This window comes from Megalops cyprinoides, chromosome 16, assembly GCF_013368585.1.
Source record: "Megalops cyprinoides isolate fMegCyp1 chromosome 16, fMegCyp1.pri, whole genome shotgun sequence".
Lineage (NCBI taxonomy): Eukaryota > Metazoa > Chordata > Actinopteri > Elopiformes > Megalopidae > Megalops > Megalops cyprinoides.
Window position 1 is genome coordinate 4,919,203 of NC_050598.1, and position 16,015 is coordinate 4,935,217.

At 39.9% G+C, this 16,015-nt stretch overlaps 1 protein-coding gene across 1 annotated transcript; it reads left to right on the top strand.

The window, feature by feature from the left end:
* The first annotated feature begins 5,952 nt into the window (after positions 1-5,952).
* LOC118791562 (alpha-2,8-sialyltransferase 8E-like) lies at positions 5,953-12,448 on the top strand. Its single transcript, XM_036548961.1, has 6 exons — positions 5,953-6,056; positions 6,947-7,036; positions 8,118-8,262; positions 8,679-8,794; positions 11,341-11,427; positions 11,986-12,448. The coding sequence occupies exons 1-6, from the start codon at positions 6,001-6,003 to the stop codon at positions 12,446-12,448; spliced, it is 957 nt and encodes a 318-aa protein (XP_036404854.1). The 5' UTR covers positions 5,953-6,000.
* Positions 12,449-16,015: the final 3,567 nt, after the last annotated feature.

A 16,015-nucleotide genomic window follows, 5' to 3' on the forward strand; every position in this document is an offset into this window, starting at 1 on the left:
TGGAAAAGCAACAGCACAATAAATGAAGTTTTACTCTATACAGCAGCTTTAAATCAACACATATTTCTTTGTCTACCTCAACATGGCCCCATGTCTCTGTCTTCTTTCCCCTCCCATATTATTACATGAACCCACAAGTTCATGTGTATGACCCAAAAACATGTCTTCACCTCTCACTGATAGACACAAATTGTCAAGGTTCAAGGTTATCTTTATTGTCCCACTATGGGGAAAATGTATTGCAGCCAGGATTCACATCCAACAAAATAAAAAGGACAACATTGACTACAACATGAGCACACAAATCATACTACCCACTACGCTACATATTGCCTTGAGATCCAGTTTGTCCATCATGTTCCTATGTACATGGCAGACTGCAGCATGGTTTAGATGCTCTTGATTGTAATGTTAACTATAGTAGCCCTAGGCTGTAGCCACACAGATGGGATTTGAAACTGGAGAAGACAAAATAGCAAACTAGCAATCCTGGAAGAATTACTAACGCTCTTCTTGTTTAGTCAACAGGTATAATGCAAACACGAGAAAAACAAGAACAGTTAATGTTACTCAAGTCAAAAGTCATAGCACAAAATCACCCTACAGCACACCCTGTCACAACAACATTTAGTGTGCTAGCTAACTACGTTATCTGTTAATGTTAGCTAAGTATACTAGCTACTAGTATAACGTTAATATGCCTAACTATTTTTGTTCCTACAGTGCTAATGTTAGCAAGGCTATTACAATTCCTTGTCTGTATGCCCAGGACAGCTGCCTGTGTCTTTCATATCACTGAACAATCAACGTTACATGTTTAATTTGATACCGGTACCATAATGTTATGATCACAGAAGGCAAAGCACCTGCAATAGACACATGGCCTTTCGCACTGTTACCTTGAATGTGGGGGAAACAACTGCAGTGAGAGCTAGCGAAGGACAGCGCTCATTACTCAATAAGGAACACACACTCGTAGAACCCCACCAAGCTGGCAATGGTGCTATTTTTTTAGAAGCAACAAAAATATTTGCAGCTTCACACCTCCTAGCTCGAAAGAGCAGAGCACTGTGCTTGTCAGGCCTTGTGCCCAGTTCCCCAAAGGGTCGAGAAAAAAGCTATCCCTTACAAAAAGGAAGTTTATTCAAGTGTGCTATTAGTATGCTTCTTTTAAACTAAAAATAAGTGAGAATGCTTTCAGTTTACTTTTTATGTACTTATCAGAGATATACTAAACAAAATTATACTTAAGTATACATGCCTTATACTGACAAGTATACAGAAAAGTTTAATTATATTTGGCCTATACTTGTACTTAATCTTTTGATCAAGATATACTTAAGAAAAGAATAATTACATATTTTTGCCTTATACATAAAGTTTAAGTATACTTGGCTTGTAGTTGTGCATACTCTTTTGATAGAGTAGCCTATTAAATACTTATTTCACACATATTGGCTTCTTTGAGGTAATACTCCAGCATATCTTTTACATACTGTCTTATAAACTTACATGTTCAGTTTTATAGTAACAAGTCAGCTTTGGGGTGGAATAGCTTAGAGTAAATAGTACATGGGTGGAACTGGACCTGATCTTTTATGTACACAGTGTTATTAACCCACACAGAAACAGATAAACATTTGGCTGATTTTATTGACAATTCTTCCAAGGTGTGAGAGTTAGAGCCCGACCGATACAGAATTTTTAAGACCGATGCCGATTTCGATATTTGAGGATTTAAAAATCCGATAATGATATATCACTGATATTCTTTTCTTTTTTTCAGAAACACATAACATAGTCAAAGATTTTCTTTAACATTTGTTATATGTAGCTATTTAAGAGTCCTCACCAAGATAACATGACAATGCAATTTAAAAGTAAACTTGTTTTATTGTCATAAATAGTACTTTGAACAAAAGTACAACAGAATATATTAAAGTTTTGATAAATAAGAGTCAAATGTATAAAAATCCAAAAAGGTTTTAAAAAATATCATGCCATCTTAAACTATGCAGTAAACTGATACAGTGACCTAGAGTCAACGCTGCCATCGAATGCATCTACATGACTGTCTGCAAGGAGGACTTGTGACTTTGGGATTTCACACTATGTTTGAAAGAGAAGCTGGACAGCTTTTTTGGCTACCAAGCCATGTTATACTTTTTCAGCTCACGTTTATTCATGTGTCCCCTCTGGTTTCACCCTTTCGCATGTAGCTTAACTTATTTTTTATGCTATGTAGCGCGCGTGTTATGTTACATGGTTCGTTATGTTTTCATTAGCATTATTAAGCTTCTCATAGTTTTCAGTTAGCATTTGCTATTTTTTTAGAGATAAATCACTGTTTCCTCAAAGCTAAAATTAGCTAGAACTTCTCCAATCTAGTGTTTTAATTGCACCAGTTTTTAGCATATACGCTAAATTGCTAATCACACCATTGTGACCCTACGTGCGAAAGAGTTAATAATTTCCAATGCACCAACTGTAGTCGCAGATATATTTACCATTGCTTCATTTAGGCAGAATAAGTTAAATGCTATAGTTTAACCACTCATTAACGTTAGCGGTCTTCCACTGATAAACATGGCATTAGCTAGCTTTGTGGGTAACCTAACCCAGCTAGCAAATGTTGTTAATTCAACATTGAGTTATGGTCAAAAAGGTTGATATTTTGTTAAGGTAAAAAATCCATGGTGGATCAACCTTTTAATAGTTTAAATATTGAAAAGATGTCATTGAATCAACATTGTATTATGGTTAAATTTGACAATTGAAATGCCATCATCAATACTGCCAACATTTCATCAATAGCCTACTTCAGGATGGTTAACGGCCCCTTGGCTTCGCCACAGGGCCCACATCACACCACCCTATTGTGGTTTATTTCCATAGAACTGCACCTCCACTCATGGTTTATTCCTTACTTAGAAACTGTCTGGTTATAGTTCCATGGTGTGAATAGTGTCAAAGAACGTTAGCTGACATAGTTTGCTCGGGATTATCGGCTAATGTTAGCTTTCTGAGCTAGTCTGCTTGCACAGTTGCCAGCTAAGGAGTTAACTGATGCACTTTATTATTTTAGTTAAAGTAGTCACAATGTTTCTTATTCTAATAGAATTGGGCTGCATGGTAGATTTACAGTACATTTGAAGCATTATTATTATACACTACAATAGACCACCCGACTAATTACAGTAGGTTGCTTTTGAAGGTAACATTGTGTACCTAACTGAATTGAGGTTTGCCAAAGTGAAAGGGGTTGAATACTTTTGCAAACAGCATATTCAATTTTTTGTTTTCTTAAAAAATATTTTGTGGTGTAAAACTCGTATTACTTACTCATTCATTAAAAGTATTATTGTTGTAAATTAAAATATCATATATAGAAAAATATTAATTAATTGTTATTCAGTGAAATGAGTGATTTAGCAGGGGGGTTGAACACTTTTGCAAGGCACTGTATGCATGTCATAATTCTCATTAGGGGCTGAGCCCCCCTTAAAGGTCTGATCCTAGAATCTTCCCTGACATACACAAACCCTACACTGGTCCCTGCCTTGTGTACCCAGTACAGGAAGACTAACACATGACATTACATTACAGCCATTTAGCGGATGCTCACCTACATAGTAGGGTACAAGTTTATCCATTTATGCAACTGGATATTTACTGAGGCAATTGTGGGTTAAGTACTTTGCCTAAGGGTACAAGAGCTGTGTCCCAGCGGCGAATCGTGCCCCCTTCAGTTACAAGTCCTGCTCATTACCACCGCACCGCAGTGCTGCCCTAACATGTCTTGAGACCACATTAGTACGTTCCGGCAAATGCACGTCCCTTATCGCGGTGAGCACTGCTGTGGAGTTAGAGCAGTCAGCTACAGACGGCAGAGAAACCTCCTCAGCCCCCTCTAATGCCCAATAAATTACCATGATCCCCCCTCCGTCCTGTCAGATGTTCACCTTTTGATGCCTAATTGAAAGAGAGGCTGTTTCAAGCTGCATAATGACAATACCAGCACGTACCACATCAAAGAAACAAAAAACCGTGCCTGTGACACCAATCCTAATATCTTTTATTTAATTTTGTTCTTCTTCGTGAAACATACATATATTAAACAACACTGTAAAAACAAACAAAAGTATTTTGCAGACAGATTTATCTGAGATCAATCTGAGCAATTTATATAGGCTACGATCACATTTAAAATAACGTTCTTGGACAATCTTATACATATTATTTTATGTGATATACAATTCACTTTTTAATTTTTCAAATGCAGTAATCAGTCTAAGAAGGTAATGTTAGACAGAGATAAAGAGAGAGAGAGATTAAAATTAATTCTGGGACACGTCGACAAGAGAGAAACGCTCGCTGCGAACGCTCGAAAGGGAAAAAAAATATCTGATATCGTCACCTGTTTCTGAAATTCAGACATGCCTCTGTGAGCTCTATCTGACTTACCATGCGCGCTATCAGAGGCGAGTCACGCACGCCTGTCTGCTGGTCGCCAGACAGCGCCACCCAAGCGGAAGAAACGGCGCTGCGAATATGAGCCATAAGGGCAAAATTCCCGAACCCCCTGCTCGAGTTGAGAGAAATGTCCATCGCTTCCATGAAGCCACCTCGGACAGCATGTTTTATACGATTATTATTATTATTATTTCTCACGACAGCTATATTAATGTTTTTCCTTCTCAGCTGTCAAAACATGTAAGTACGATGGTCATATTTATATTTGATACGCACTCATTGTGAGCTGTTAACGAGCTAATCTGACTTTATCCTTGAAATGGGCTACGTTACACTCGTTTAATCTTGCTCTTATGTCACTGTCAGCAAGGCAGGATAGCGTTTTCATGCTATGTACTTTTTGAAACGGAATGTTTTTTTTTTTAATTATAACGTTTTAAAGATTAAATACGGCATCCAAATTAGTTCAAAATTAATCCTAAACTTGTGAGTTGATTATTTAAGAAGCTGACACGCAAAGCTGTCACTTTTAAAATAACTCGTAAATGAAAAATCCAAGTCAACTGTGCTTAGTTTGCACTGCATGGCGTCTTTATTTTATTTCTTACTGCAGTCTTTGTTCTAATTAATGTATTTGGCCACCTCCCATAGCTGCTATGTGAATGTGAAAGTATACTGGCGTTCACGAGAAAGCCCGTGTAGGGGATTGGGACACCTTACGGTTATTAATTCATAAAGTTGTATGAGTGATGTAACCTTTAAGAAAGTTTTTTTTTATTTCATATGAAGCATACTGCGTATTCAAATATTGCGTATGAAAACGTGTGACTCGCGCACAGAACCACAGTCGATATTACATGTCCTCGTTTATCCAAACGAAAATATGTTACAGCATCAAGATTTTCGGTTGTTAATTTTAGAAATCTTTTGCATGATGGACTGGCTTTTCCATTATGTATCTTTGAAATTCTCAACATTTGTTAAATACCTGCTCCTCATAAAAAAAATGTTTTCTTTGGCAATAGTCAATGTGATTTTATTTTGTAGTTTTAGAAACCTGGAGATCTTGTTTAGTTGGCAGAAGTTGGTAGAAATTTTTGGCAGGGCAGCTGCTACGGATTTCTTTTCGGAAAAAAACTGGTTATGCTAGATGTTTCATCCTTTGAATTATTCATGTTTGTTATGAACAAACCTTTCCCTGCCCTCTTTGCTGTTATGTATCAGCCACCAAAGTCAAGTCCCTTCTTCCTACTCTAGTTTTTATCTTTCACTCAGTTGTGACATAATTTTATTACATGATTTAAATTCCCATACAGGTAATCGATCAAAATCACAGGCCACAGAGATTTAAATACAAGTACTTAAAATAAATATCACACTACATGTGTGAAAAACCGTAACATTGGTGTGTGTGTGTGTGTGTGGAGGATTGCAAGTGCTAAAATGTGGAAAACCTTTTTCCTGTGACCCTGTGAATTCTGTGGACACCACAGTGCAGAAGAATATGCTCCATCCTCCAGAAAAGGGATGCTGCAGTGCCTTAAACGGCACCCCAACTTTATGACCATGAAGACTCTGAAGAGGTAAGAATTCCAGCCCCCCTATGGTTAGGTAAGAAGGGGCACCCCCCCCCCCCCCCTCAAAAACAGGTCTCTTCCCAGCTGAGTGTTGGCTGCCTAGCCTCAGAAAGTTTGTGTATGTGTGCAAGTAACAAAAATGCCACAGAATGGCCAATAATGTAAAAAACGTAATGCCTGAAATTTCAGGGGGCAACCAGTCCACCAAAAGCCCAAGAAGCACTACATGACATTCATTAAATCACTGTCATTTCAGAGGTGCTCAAATGTGAACAAGTGTCAGTGCCAAATACGGTGCTGAGGTCGCAAGTGTGTGCTTTGATCAACATAATGTTGTGCTTATTGGCCAATACCTGCAATCTTGGTGGATGGATCTAGAATGAATCCTTTGCTTGAGGATTCTCTCTCTGGTTCAACTCCTCCCTGTAAAAGTTTGGCAAGATGTTTCATGGGTGACTGTCTCCACCATCCTCTGAGTGCCTTAGTTGTGTGGCTGTCAGGAAAAACAGGATTGCTGACATAACTTCTTGTCCAGCACTCACACTTGTTCATATGTGGTTTGTGGTGTCCTGTCTGTGTGACATCTCACACTGCTTTATCAGATGCACTTTGTAAGTTGCTGTAGGTAAGACTGTCTGTGAAATGCCATCAATGTAATGAGTGCAATGTAAGGATTATTGAGAGTCTTGGCAAAATGGGTGTGTGATTAATTACCTATAGACAGTCAACAGGCTCAACTGCCAGAAGACTCAGAGGACTGTTGTTGACTGCAGACAAACATTGTTCCATTGTTCTTTGATGTTGGTGGATGTGTTGCTGGTCTGTGGGGGCTTCTAAAATACCATTTTTTGTGCTTGCCATCTGTATCTGAGTCCTTATCCCAGTCTCTTTCCCAGTGTACAGAATTACACCGAGTTCTTCATGGAGGTGCAGACGGTGATGGACTGCCCACGGGAGAGCAACTTCACCAAGCAAGAACTTTATAGGTCAGAGAGACACATTTTGCAATATGTCAGCACACTTATAAGATGCTATTCCCCTTGTTAACAAAATGACCAAAATGCATCCCCCTTGTTAACCTGCCATCCTCCCTCTCCATCCCCTGGTTATTAGCAGAGAGAGTGCTGTGTGTGCATCTGCCATCCCCCCTGTTAAAAATTAACAAATCACCTACTGCTAGGGACCATTCAGAACAGCATGCAGACTCAGAGACACATGCTTGCCCACTCTGTATCTTGGTGCTCACACACTCATACACACACACACACACACACACACACACACACAGCAGTGGCTTTGGCAGCAGTGCATAGAAATATGTTTTAAGTTGGTCTGAGGTCAACTACATAAGAGCAGAGCTGGTAAGAGTAAGCACAGCCAGGATGCATATCTCCTTGAAGAAGGGGGCAATGTTATCTGGAACTAACAGACATGAAGATAATTTCTCTCTAGCAGATGAAAAATAACATGGTAACAGTGTGCTTTTTCATATTTTGTCACTGTTCTTAATAACCAGTGGTGGTGTAAGCCACGTTGTGCTTTATTCTTGGTATGGTGCCTGCTTGGTTTTCCCTCAATACTTGCACTCGAGATTTAACAGAAATTAACAACCTCCAAAGACATTGTGTTCACTAGCTGGCTAAATCTGGAAGCTCGTGCACTTTTCCAACATGGTTGAATTTTCAAGGCATTTAGTGTTGTTACTTAATGTAGCACTCGTGCCTCAGCTGGTTGAGGAAAGCCAATGAGATGGGGCAAAAAGGAAAGGGTAAGGGGTGAATTGCTTGCCCTGGTGATCCTCTTCAAGACCTGCACAGATATTTAAAATGAAACATTCTGAAGCCTTTATGGTTTTGAAGAGTGTTTTCAACATTTTTGGATGGGCCCTGGTGCATTTACTGGGCACAATACTGCCTATGACACTAACACATACACATATACACACAGACACACAAGGCACAAGACATACTCACATACACTGGCACGCACACACATGCACACATTCATACACAGACAAATACATGCATACACAAACGCACACAGTCACACACCCTATCTCTGTTGCAGGATGGAGTTGCGCTTCTGCTGCAATGCCAGTCAGAGACTGTTCCTGACGCAGGAGAACACACGGGTGGGTCAGCGCATCACTTACGAAGCAGAGAGGGCGTTCACCAAAACTGTGGACCAGGAGGTCTTCCACATGCTACCAAAGGTGACTCTCACTGTCAGCCTTTTTAGCACAAATAAATGAGAATATTATGACATTAGCATTTTCCATAATGTGCTTTTCCATCCCCAACTTTCCCATAGGATTTAAGAACATTGACTGTGATGGAATACCCAAAATATAATCAGACAGGGGCTTCATGAAAAAGAGTTCATTTTTGGGGTTTTTGCACAGTGTTAAGGGTATGGTGTTAGTGGAAGTGAACAAAAATGTAAATTAAACTATTAAAAAGGGAATTTTTACATTTTTTAATGCGTAACAATAAGGTGGCAGTGACCTCAAGTGAACGGAAAGCCTGTGCAGATTAAATAAGGAAACGTTTTTGTCCGTTCTCTGTTGATTCTTGTGTTTTGATTATTCTGCTTTGTTTGGCTTGCCCTGTTTGTCTCTGTCTCTGCTAGACTGCCCCATGGTGGACAGAAAGTAATCTTCAGCGCTGTGCGGTGGTGGGGAACGGGGGGATTCTCAGGAACAGCAGCTGTGGGGACGAGATTGACTCCGCCGACTTCATCATCAGGTTTGAGACGGCTTCTAGATCGGCACGGCTCAGTTTAAAACTCCACCCTCCATCCACCAAGCTTCTCCCAGAGGTGCGATGGATATAGAATGAATCCTTCCCTTGAGGATTCTCGCTCTGGTTCATCTCCTCCCTGTAAAAGTTTGGCAAGATGTTTCATGGGTGACTGTCTCCACCATCCTCTGAGTGCCTTAGTTGTGCGGCGGTCAGGAAAAACAAGATTGCTGACATAACTTCTTCTATTGTTATATCCCCTTTGCATTCGACTCACACAGCAGCAGCACAAACCAACAGTCTGCCACTTTGTAGAAAGCACGCAGCCCAGGATAGTTCAGTTTATCACAGGGATCTAACATTGCATTAAACCTGTATGACTGCAGAGACAGACAGTGGAGAAACTAACCCCAGCAGTTCGAGTAATGGTTCTATCAAGAGTTCAGAAGTGAGCATCAGTGAATATTAAATATGATAAATGTGAGGGCTGCTGCTTTGTTGTAATATTATGCTATTATAGAATTATAATATTGTGACAATGTAACAATAATAGTTGCTGCTTAACTGGTAAATGTGACCACAAAAAGTCTTGGTTTCATGCCAACCCAGTTTATAGTGATCCATGTCAAGAAAAGGGAAATAATTTACATATTTTCAATATACTGATTTACCAAAAAATATATTCTCAATTTATAATTTTTTGTATGGGGTAATTGTATGTCAACACACAATCCTGATTTAGTTTTTAACAGAGCTCTGAGCAAATTTTCAGTCAATTGGGTTAAATTGAACTTGACAATGATGTCCTGTATCCTAATTTTCAAAGCCTGGACTGTCTCCGTCTTCCCACAGTTTCTGCTGGATAGCATGTAAATTGCAGCTAAGACTCTTAACAAAACTGTGCTTAACTTCTCGGTAGTGTTCTGTCAAAGTATGTATACAAGACGAAATACTCAAAAATTGTAAGCATTCAACCCGTTTGTTAAAAAAAATACAGGAATGATTCAAAGCTTAAAATATTTTAGAAATATATAGTGGGCCCAAGTTTTGAGAAAGAATGACTGTCACAATGACTGTCTCAGTAATCCTGAGAAAAAAAGGTTCCCAAACAAAGAATCTGCAAACAGACAGGAACATTTACATTAAATGAACCTAAGGATTTCAATATGTTCTGGAAATCAAACAGGAAATTTGTGCATCTGATAATTTTAAGTGGCGTTTTGCCAGTACATTCTGTTACCAGCCTGGGGTGTGTCTTAGACAATCAGTTGAAACTGAAACATACAATGAGAGAAGGCATATTTGCTGTGGCTTTGAGCAACAGCTTCAGTTAGTTATTGAGGCGAAGACCATAACTTACCTATATATTGCTTCTGTAATGACGTGGCCTCTTGAGACAGCTAAAGTTAATTTCACATTAACAGTAGACTGTGGTAGAACTGGAACTCACAATAAAAAAATCATAAATTAAAACACCTATACTCTGTTCTTCTTTAACCTCAACTTTCTTAACCTGCTACACTCTTCCCCTCTTTAAGAACTGGCTCCTGTCATTTCTGTCTTCAGGGTACTGGTGGATGAAATAGTGATTTTATATCATTACTGATACAATTTCAGCTGTGATATCCTTTTTCACACAAATCATGGGGATCACCCTTCAAAAGTTTCTGAAAAGCTACTCTGGGTATGAGTGCTGACCAGCTAATATACTTACCATCATTGCTTGCTTTGAAATCCTTCCAACGACTAGTATGGAAGTCGTTGGAAGTTTCAGTCTAAGACGAGCAGCTGAAACTGAAGAAAAATGACAGTAGGAAGAAGAAAAAAATGACAGCAGTATTACATAGCATTACATTATATCAATTTAATCGACACTATTATCCAGAGCCACTTCCAGCACAAGAGAACAGAATTATAATTGACATTAATAAAATCAAGAATGTGGGTAGGGTAAAGGCTATGAGTCCAAACACTCAGCTCATGGACAGCCTCTCCTTTCAATCAGAGCTGAGCTCCCTACGCCACTGATTTTAACCAGTGAGAATTAGGCTACTCACATTCATACAGCAAAGCCTTTTATTCAAAGCTGATAAGCGTAGCCTTCCATTTCTTAATACCATTTGAGGACAAGCAAGAAAGTTGTGTAGCGTTGAGAAATCAATACATATTTACTGCTTTATTGTTGATTTGTGGTCATTATTTTTGCTTGATGGTTTACTGTATTTTTTCAGCTGTCTGTTTGGGACATTTAATGATAAATAAATGATAAACCAATCAATTAGCTTGTGTGATCATTGCAGCTATCAAGTCAATGCATGAGATACCATGTAAAATAACCAACAAGCTAACTGCACTCAGAATTAATGTAAGTTAGCTAGCAATCATTTACGTTGACTTAATTTGAAGTTACTGTCACTGATCTGTTAGTTGCTGTAGCTAATGCTTGTACCAGTCAGCTTTCATCTGGCAATGAATATAATGCCACTGGAACCATCGCAGAAAGAAATACATAGAGCGTATTGAGTCTGTATGTACCTTTGTATGTCTTTCAGGTTGAATTTGCCTCCGATGAACTACAGCTCTGATATTGGTGTCATGACCCACCTGGTAACAATCAACCCTTCTCAGATTACCAACAGGTAACTAGTGTTCATTAAGCTTCACTTGTGGCACAGAGTGCGGTTTCACAAAAACACATGACTTGTATAGATGCGTATTTTGCAGAGAAAAAAACAATATTGAAAATTATGCACACAGAATCACTCAGTTGGACATAAGAATTTGGATTGCTCATGGCTTCCAAAAAGCTTCACATACACATTAGAAGTCTTTCACCAATTATGTGGATAAGTTGAAAACCATTATTAAGAGGCATATGTCGTTTTGGAAGGTGAATATTTTGAATTTATCTTGAAGGATGTCAAATATATCACTTGTGTTGAAGATAATATGTCAGTATGTTGTTCCTGTGAGGTACACACTATGGGCTACATGTAGTTTTAGACAGAAAAGAGCGCTCAGGGGAAGTTGGTTGTGTGATGAGGCAATGGTCTTCTATGGAATGACGGCATGAAATGGGTTCTTGAGGGCATGCATTAGCCACAATCCAGGTTCCTTTCTTCTCCTCTCAAAAGCAGTGTTACTATCCACAGACTGGAATCACTATCATATTGCTCTCCCATGATTTTTTCCCGCAGCTTCAGGGGCCTTAAGTACTCACGGAAGAGCTTTGTGAAGCAGGCGGCCTCGTATGGGCGCGCCGCCTTGATGACGGCTGCTTTCTCATACACGGCCAACACGGACATCGCCTTCCGTGTCCTCCACACCATGAGGGACATGAGGCCCCAGCAGGAGGTGCTGTTCATAAACCCAGACTATCTATTCAATCTGGACCGCTTCTGGCGGCAGAAAGGGCACGCGGCGATACGCCTGTCCTCAGGGTTCATGCTGGTAAACACAGCCCTGGAGCTGTGCCAGAAGGTGGACCTCTACGGCTTCTGGCCCTTCAGCGTCACCCCTCAGCAGCAGAGTCTGCTGCATCACTACTACGACAACGTTGGGCCGGTGAAAGGGGTGCATCAAATGACGGAAGAATTCCTGAGGCTGCTGCAGATGCATAATGAGGGGGTGCTGCAGGTGCACGTCGGAGAGTGCCACTGACATACTCATAGCTCAGGTCTTGGGACTGGTATTTCTCAATGCCTTATTGGTCTTTCATTTTTCATCCACATAGTTTTGGACTGTTCAGTTTTTCAAGATGTAATATGTATGTATATATAGGTATAGGTATAGTTAATATGTTTTTGATTGAATCTGTGGAAGGCTTGGAGTGTTTTTCCATAGATGAGTCTTTAACTACACATCTCTTCAGTGGGATTACTTTAGTCCTGATTGTCCCTTTGTAGAAAACAAACACTCTACCTTCACTGAGCTTTGTTATGTGGCATGAGGTGCCGTTTACCTAATAAAAACCTGAAAAAACGTGAAGTACATAATGAAAATAGGATATCTGGCTTGGAAGGAGAAACATGAAAGGTCAATTCAGTTCAGCTCATGAAACATGTCAGTTGGTCCTGTTTCAGTGAACTCCTCTCTGGTTATTCACTTAGGAGTCAATATCATAGGTGTTTTTTCTTTTTTTCCAACTTTCATTGTCATGGCCTAATTCCCAGTCTGCCTCTCTCAAATCTGGCTAAATATGCAATCACATTGGTATAATTGGCTGTTTAGGTTCCTCATATCCAATGGTGTAACATCCAGGTGGTTGCTGCACATTGATAGTAGTTGGGGTGATCCCCCTGCTCCCACTGTAATGGGGTTTTATATCCATGAAAAGTGCCATTTAAATTAATGCCATTGACATTATTAATGTACAAGGAACACTGTATGTCGTAAAACCTTAATGTAGATGGATCTCAGGATCTCTGGGTCATTTTCCCAAGGCTTGAGAAAACATTAGCTCGTATAATGAGTGCAGCCAAAGACATTTTGATTTCACCCTCTCCATTCCTTCTGTCCTCTTTGTGCCTTTTTAGAAGTATAGAATTGGGCACTGAGCACTGGGAAATTCATCTTTGTCTTTTGTCTTCTATGGAAAATTGCACTGACCAGGTCGAAACAATGTATTTCTACGAGTAAACTGTGGAATGTGTGTGTATAGTATACACGTTGATATATGGATGTAGAGTTCCTGTCAAACGCTGTATCAAAAGAATGTCATGAGAAATGCAGGTACTGCATTTTGATCTGACACTTATGTCTGTCATACAGTGTCAGATCGAAGTGTAGTACCTGCATTTCCTTTTACAGAAAGGGACATTTTGTTCCTTTCACTCAGTTGTTTTTATTAAAGCTGTACTTTAATACAGAGCATATCTGTGACAGAGGGCTCTGTCCCAGGCTGCAAGCGGCACTCATACCCCCACACCAGCCTGACCAAATAGGTATACAGTGCCTGTTTGTTTGTGCTCAGTTATGTGTACATTTCTCATACATCCCGCTAACGCACCCGTTTTGCTAAAATAGGGGTGCACACCTGGAGCAGGCAGCAGGCTACCCGGTTACATACACACAAACATCTCCAATCCAAATTCACTATCCAACAGTTTAAATCACTAGCTAGCATCACAAACACACCCAACTATGCATAAATGTTTGTTATCATCTTTATTGTATTTGTGTTGCAATGTCCCGTATTGTTAGCTGTCGCTGTCTCTCTCTGTCTTCTCTGTTTGTTTGTTTGTTTGAATGTGCCGCAAGGAGGTAACACATCCAGAGCAGGGGAGGGCGGACCAAACAGAGGTGCAGTAACTTGGGCTAACTTATCTGTGCCCAACCTGAGTTGCACATGCGTGGTGTAGCATGGGAATGGGCCAGACCACCGGCAAACGGGTTTCAGATGGAAATGTCAAGAATTGTGGAGACTACAGGGAAATGTACAATAATGATTGCATAATTGTGCAGAATGAATATGTAATGTGATTGTGTCTATCTGAGTTATTGTGAACCTTAGTAATGTTGTAGATTTTCAAAGAGCAGCTGGTATGTTCCAGGGGGAGGGGCTTATTGTTGAAAAGGGGGGTTCAGTTGTTGTGTGGGGGAGAGAGAGTAAGGACAGTTATTGACAGAGTGTAGCTGCGAGGTTTCAGAGTAGTTGTGGTTGGTTCTTTTCTTTGTTGTTCTTTTTTGTACTTTTTTGTAAATACTTATTGCACTGTGTATATTGTATATTACAATGTGACAATTTTTCACTATTTTTGCACTTGGGGGTTGGGATTGTGGATTTTTGCACTGTAAATTAAACATCTTGCACTAGTGCAAGTGCTGTGCAAGTGCTGTTTGCGGTGGAGCCAGTTTTTGTGTTTCGGGGCAACCTGAACCCCTTTACAGCCTATCTTAGACCATAATATCACATAGCTGTGTGGAATGGAAAATGGCTTATGTCTTACTCTGCAGTTACGGCGTTCTAATGTGCTCATTTATTATGTTATGAAATCATATAAAGCTGGGTGTGACGGATGTACCTATATCATACATGAACAGAGAAAAGGCCATTTGTGTACAACATATGGTGCCACTGTTGATGGCAGTTAGTAAATCACCATTCTCACAACTATGCTTTAAATAGTCAGCAAAGTCACCTGCCATTCAGATGAATCTGGCCCCATGTCCAGTTGTTCATTGGTAATTGGTAACTCTTGGGTTTGCAGAATCCCCCCCCCAATCAATTTCAGTCTAAGACAATCGTCTGAAACTGAAACGTATAACGACAGAACACAAATCACTTTGCTGTGGCGTTGAGTAATGGTTTCAGGTTGTTAATGAAGCTAAGACCACAGTTTAAGTACAGATTCTAGTCACGATGGTGACTGCGCCATCTTGAGGAACGTGCATGTAACTGCACATTAACAATAATTGTAGACTAGGGTCTCTCAACGGTAAACATTTTATTTTGTGGAGATTCCAGACACCCCTCTGGATGGCCCTCCTCTGAACTTGCATCGTCAGCCCTGCCCTCTGCTCAATGCTCAATATTTCAGGTAATAATTTTACTTAACAGGCATGAAATGATGCAATAAATCATCAAGTGACTCTCCTGTTTTCATCCTTGGTCCATAATGTCTTGAGGAGACAATGGGAGAGAAGAACAAAGAAGGTTGGAGGAGAGAGGACAAAAAGATGGATTGACAAAGACTGCAGGAACAAGGGCATCTGTTGTGTGGAAACATAAAGCATAGAGTATTGTAGATGTTTATGTAATAGTTCATTCAGCAATATACATTTAAGCAACATCAAAAATGGGCAATTCAGGAGGTTCCAGAGAACCCTAACACCACCTTGAAAAGGAAATGGGAAGTACCTTTCCAGCTGCAGGCTTACCGACAGGTAGAGGTGGGCAACAGGTCAAAGGCTTTGTGCAGAATGGACACACCAAGACGGCTATATCAAATGAACTGAACACAGAAGGAAGTTCAGTAGCTATTTTTCAGCATATTATGGATCAGGTTCTGCAAGGATTTATTGTAAGTCTAATAACAGGCCAAACTACTGTGGGGTATGTAAACATGGTGGCGCCAGCGCTAACACAAAACCGAAACTTTAATCCAAAAGATTAGAAGCATGTGGATTAAGAGTAATCAGGCAGTCATGTGCATTGTTCCACATAATTGCCACCTGCATTGGGTTTCACAAAAACCAAGCCATAGGCAACACCCCAGCACTAATTGA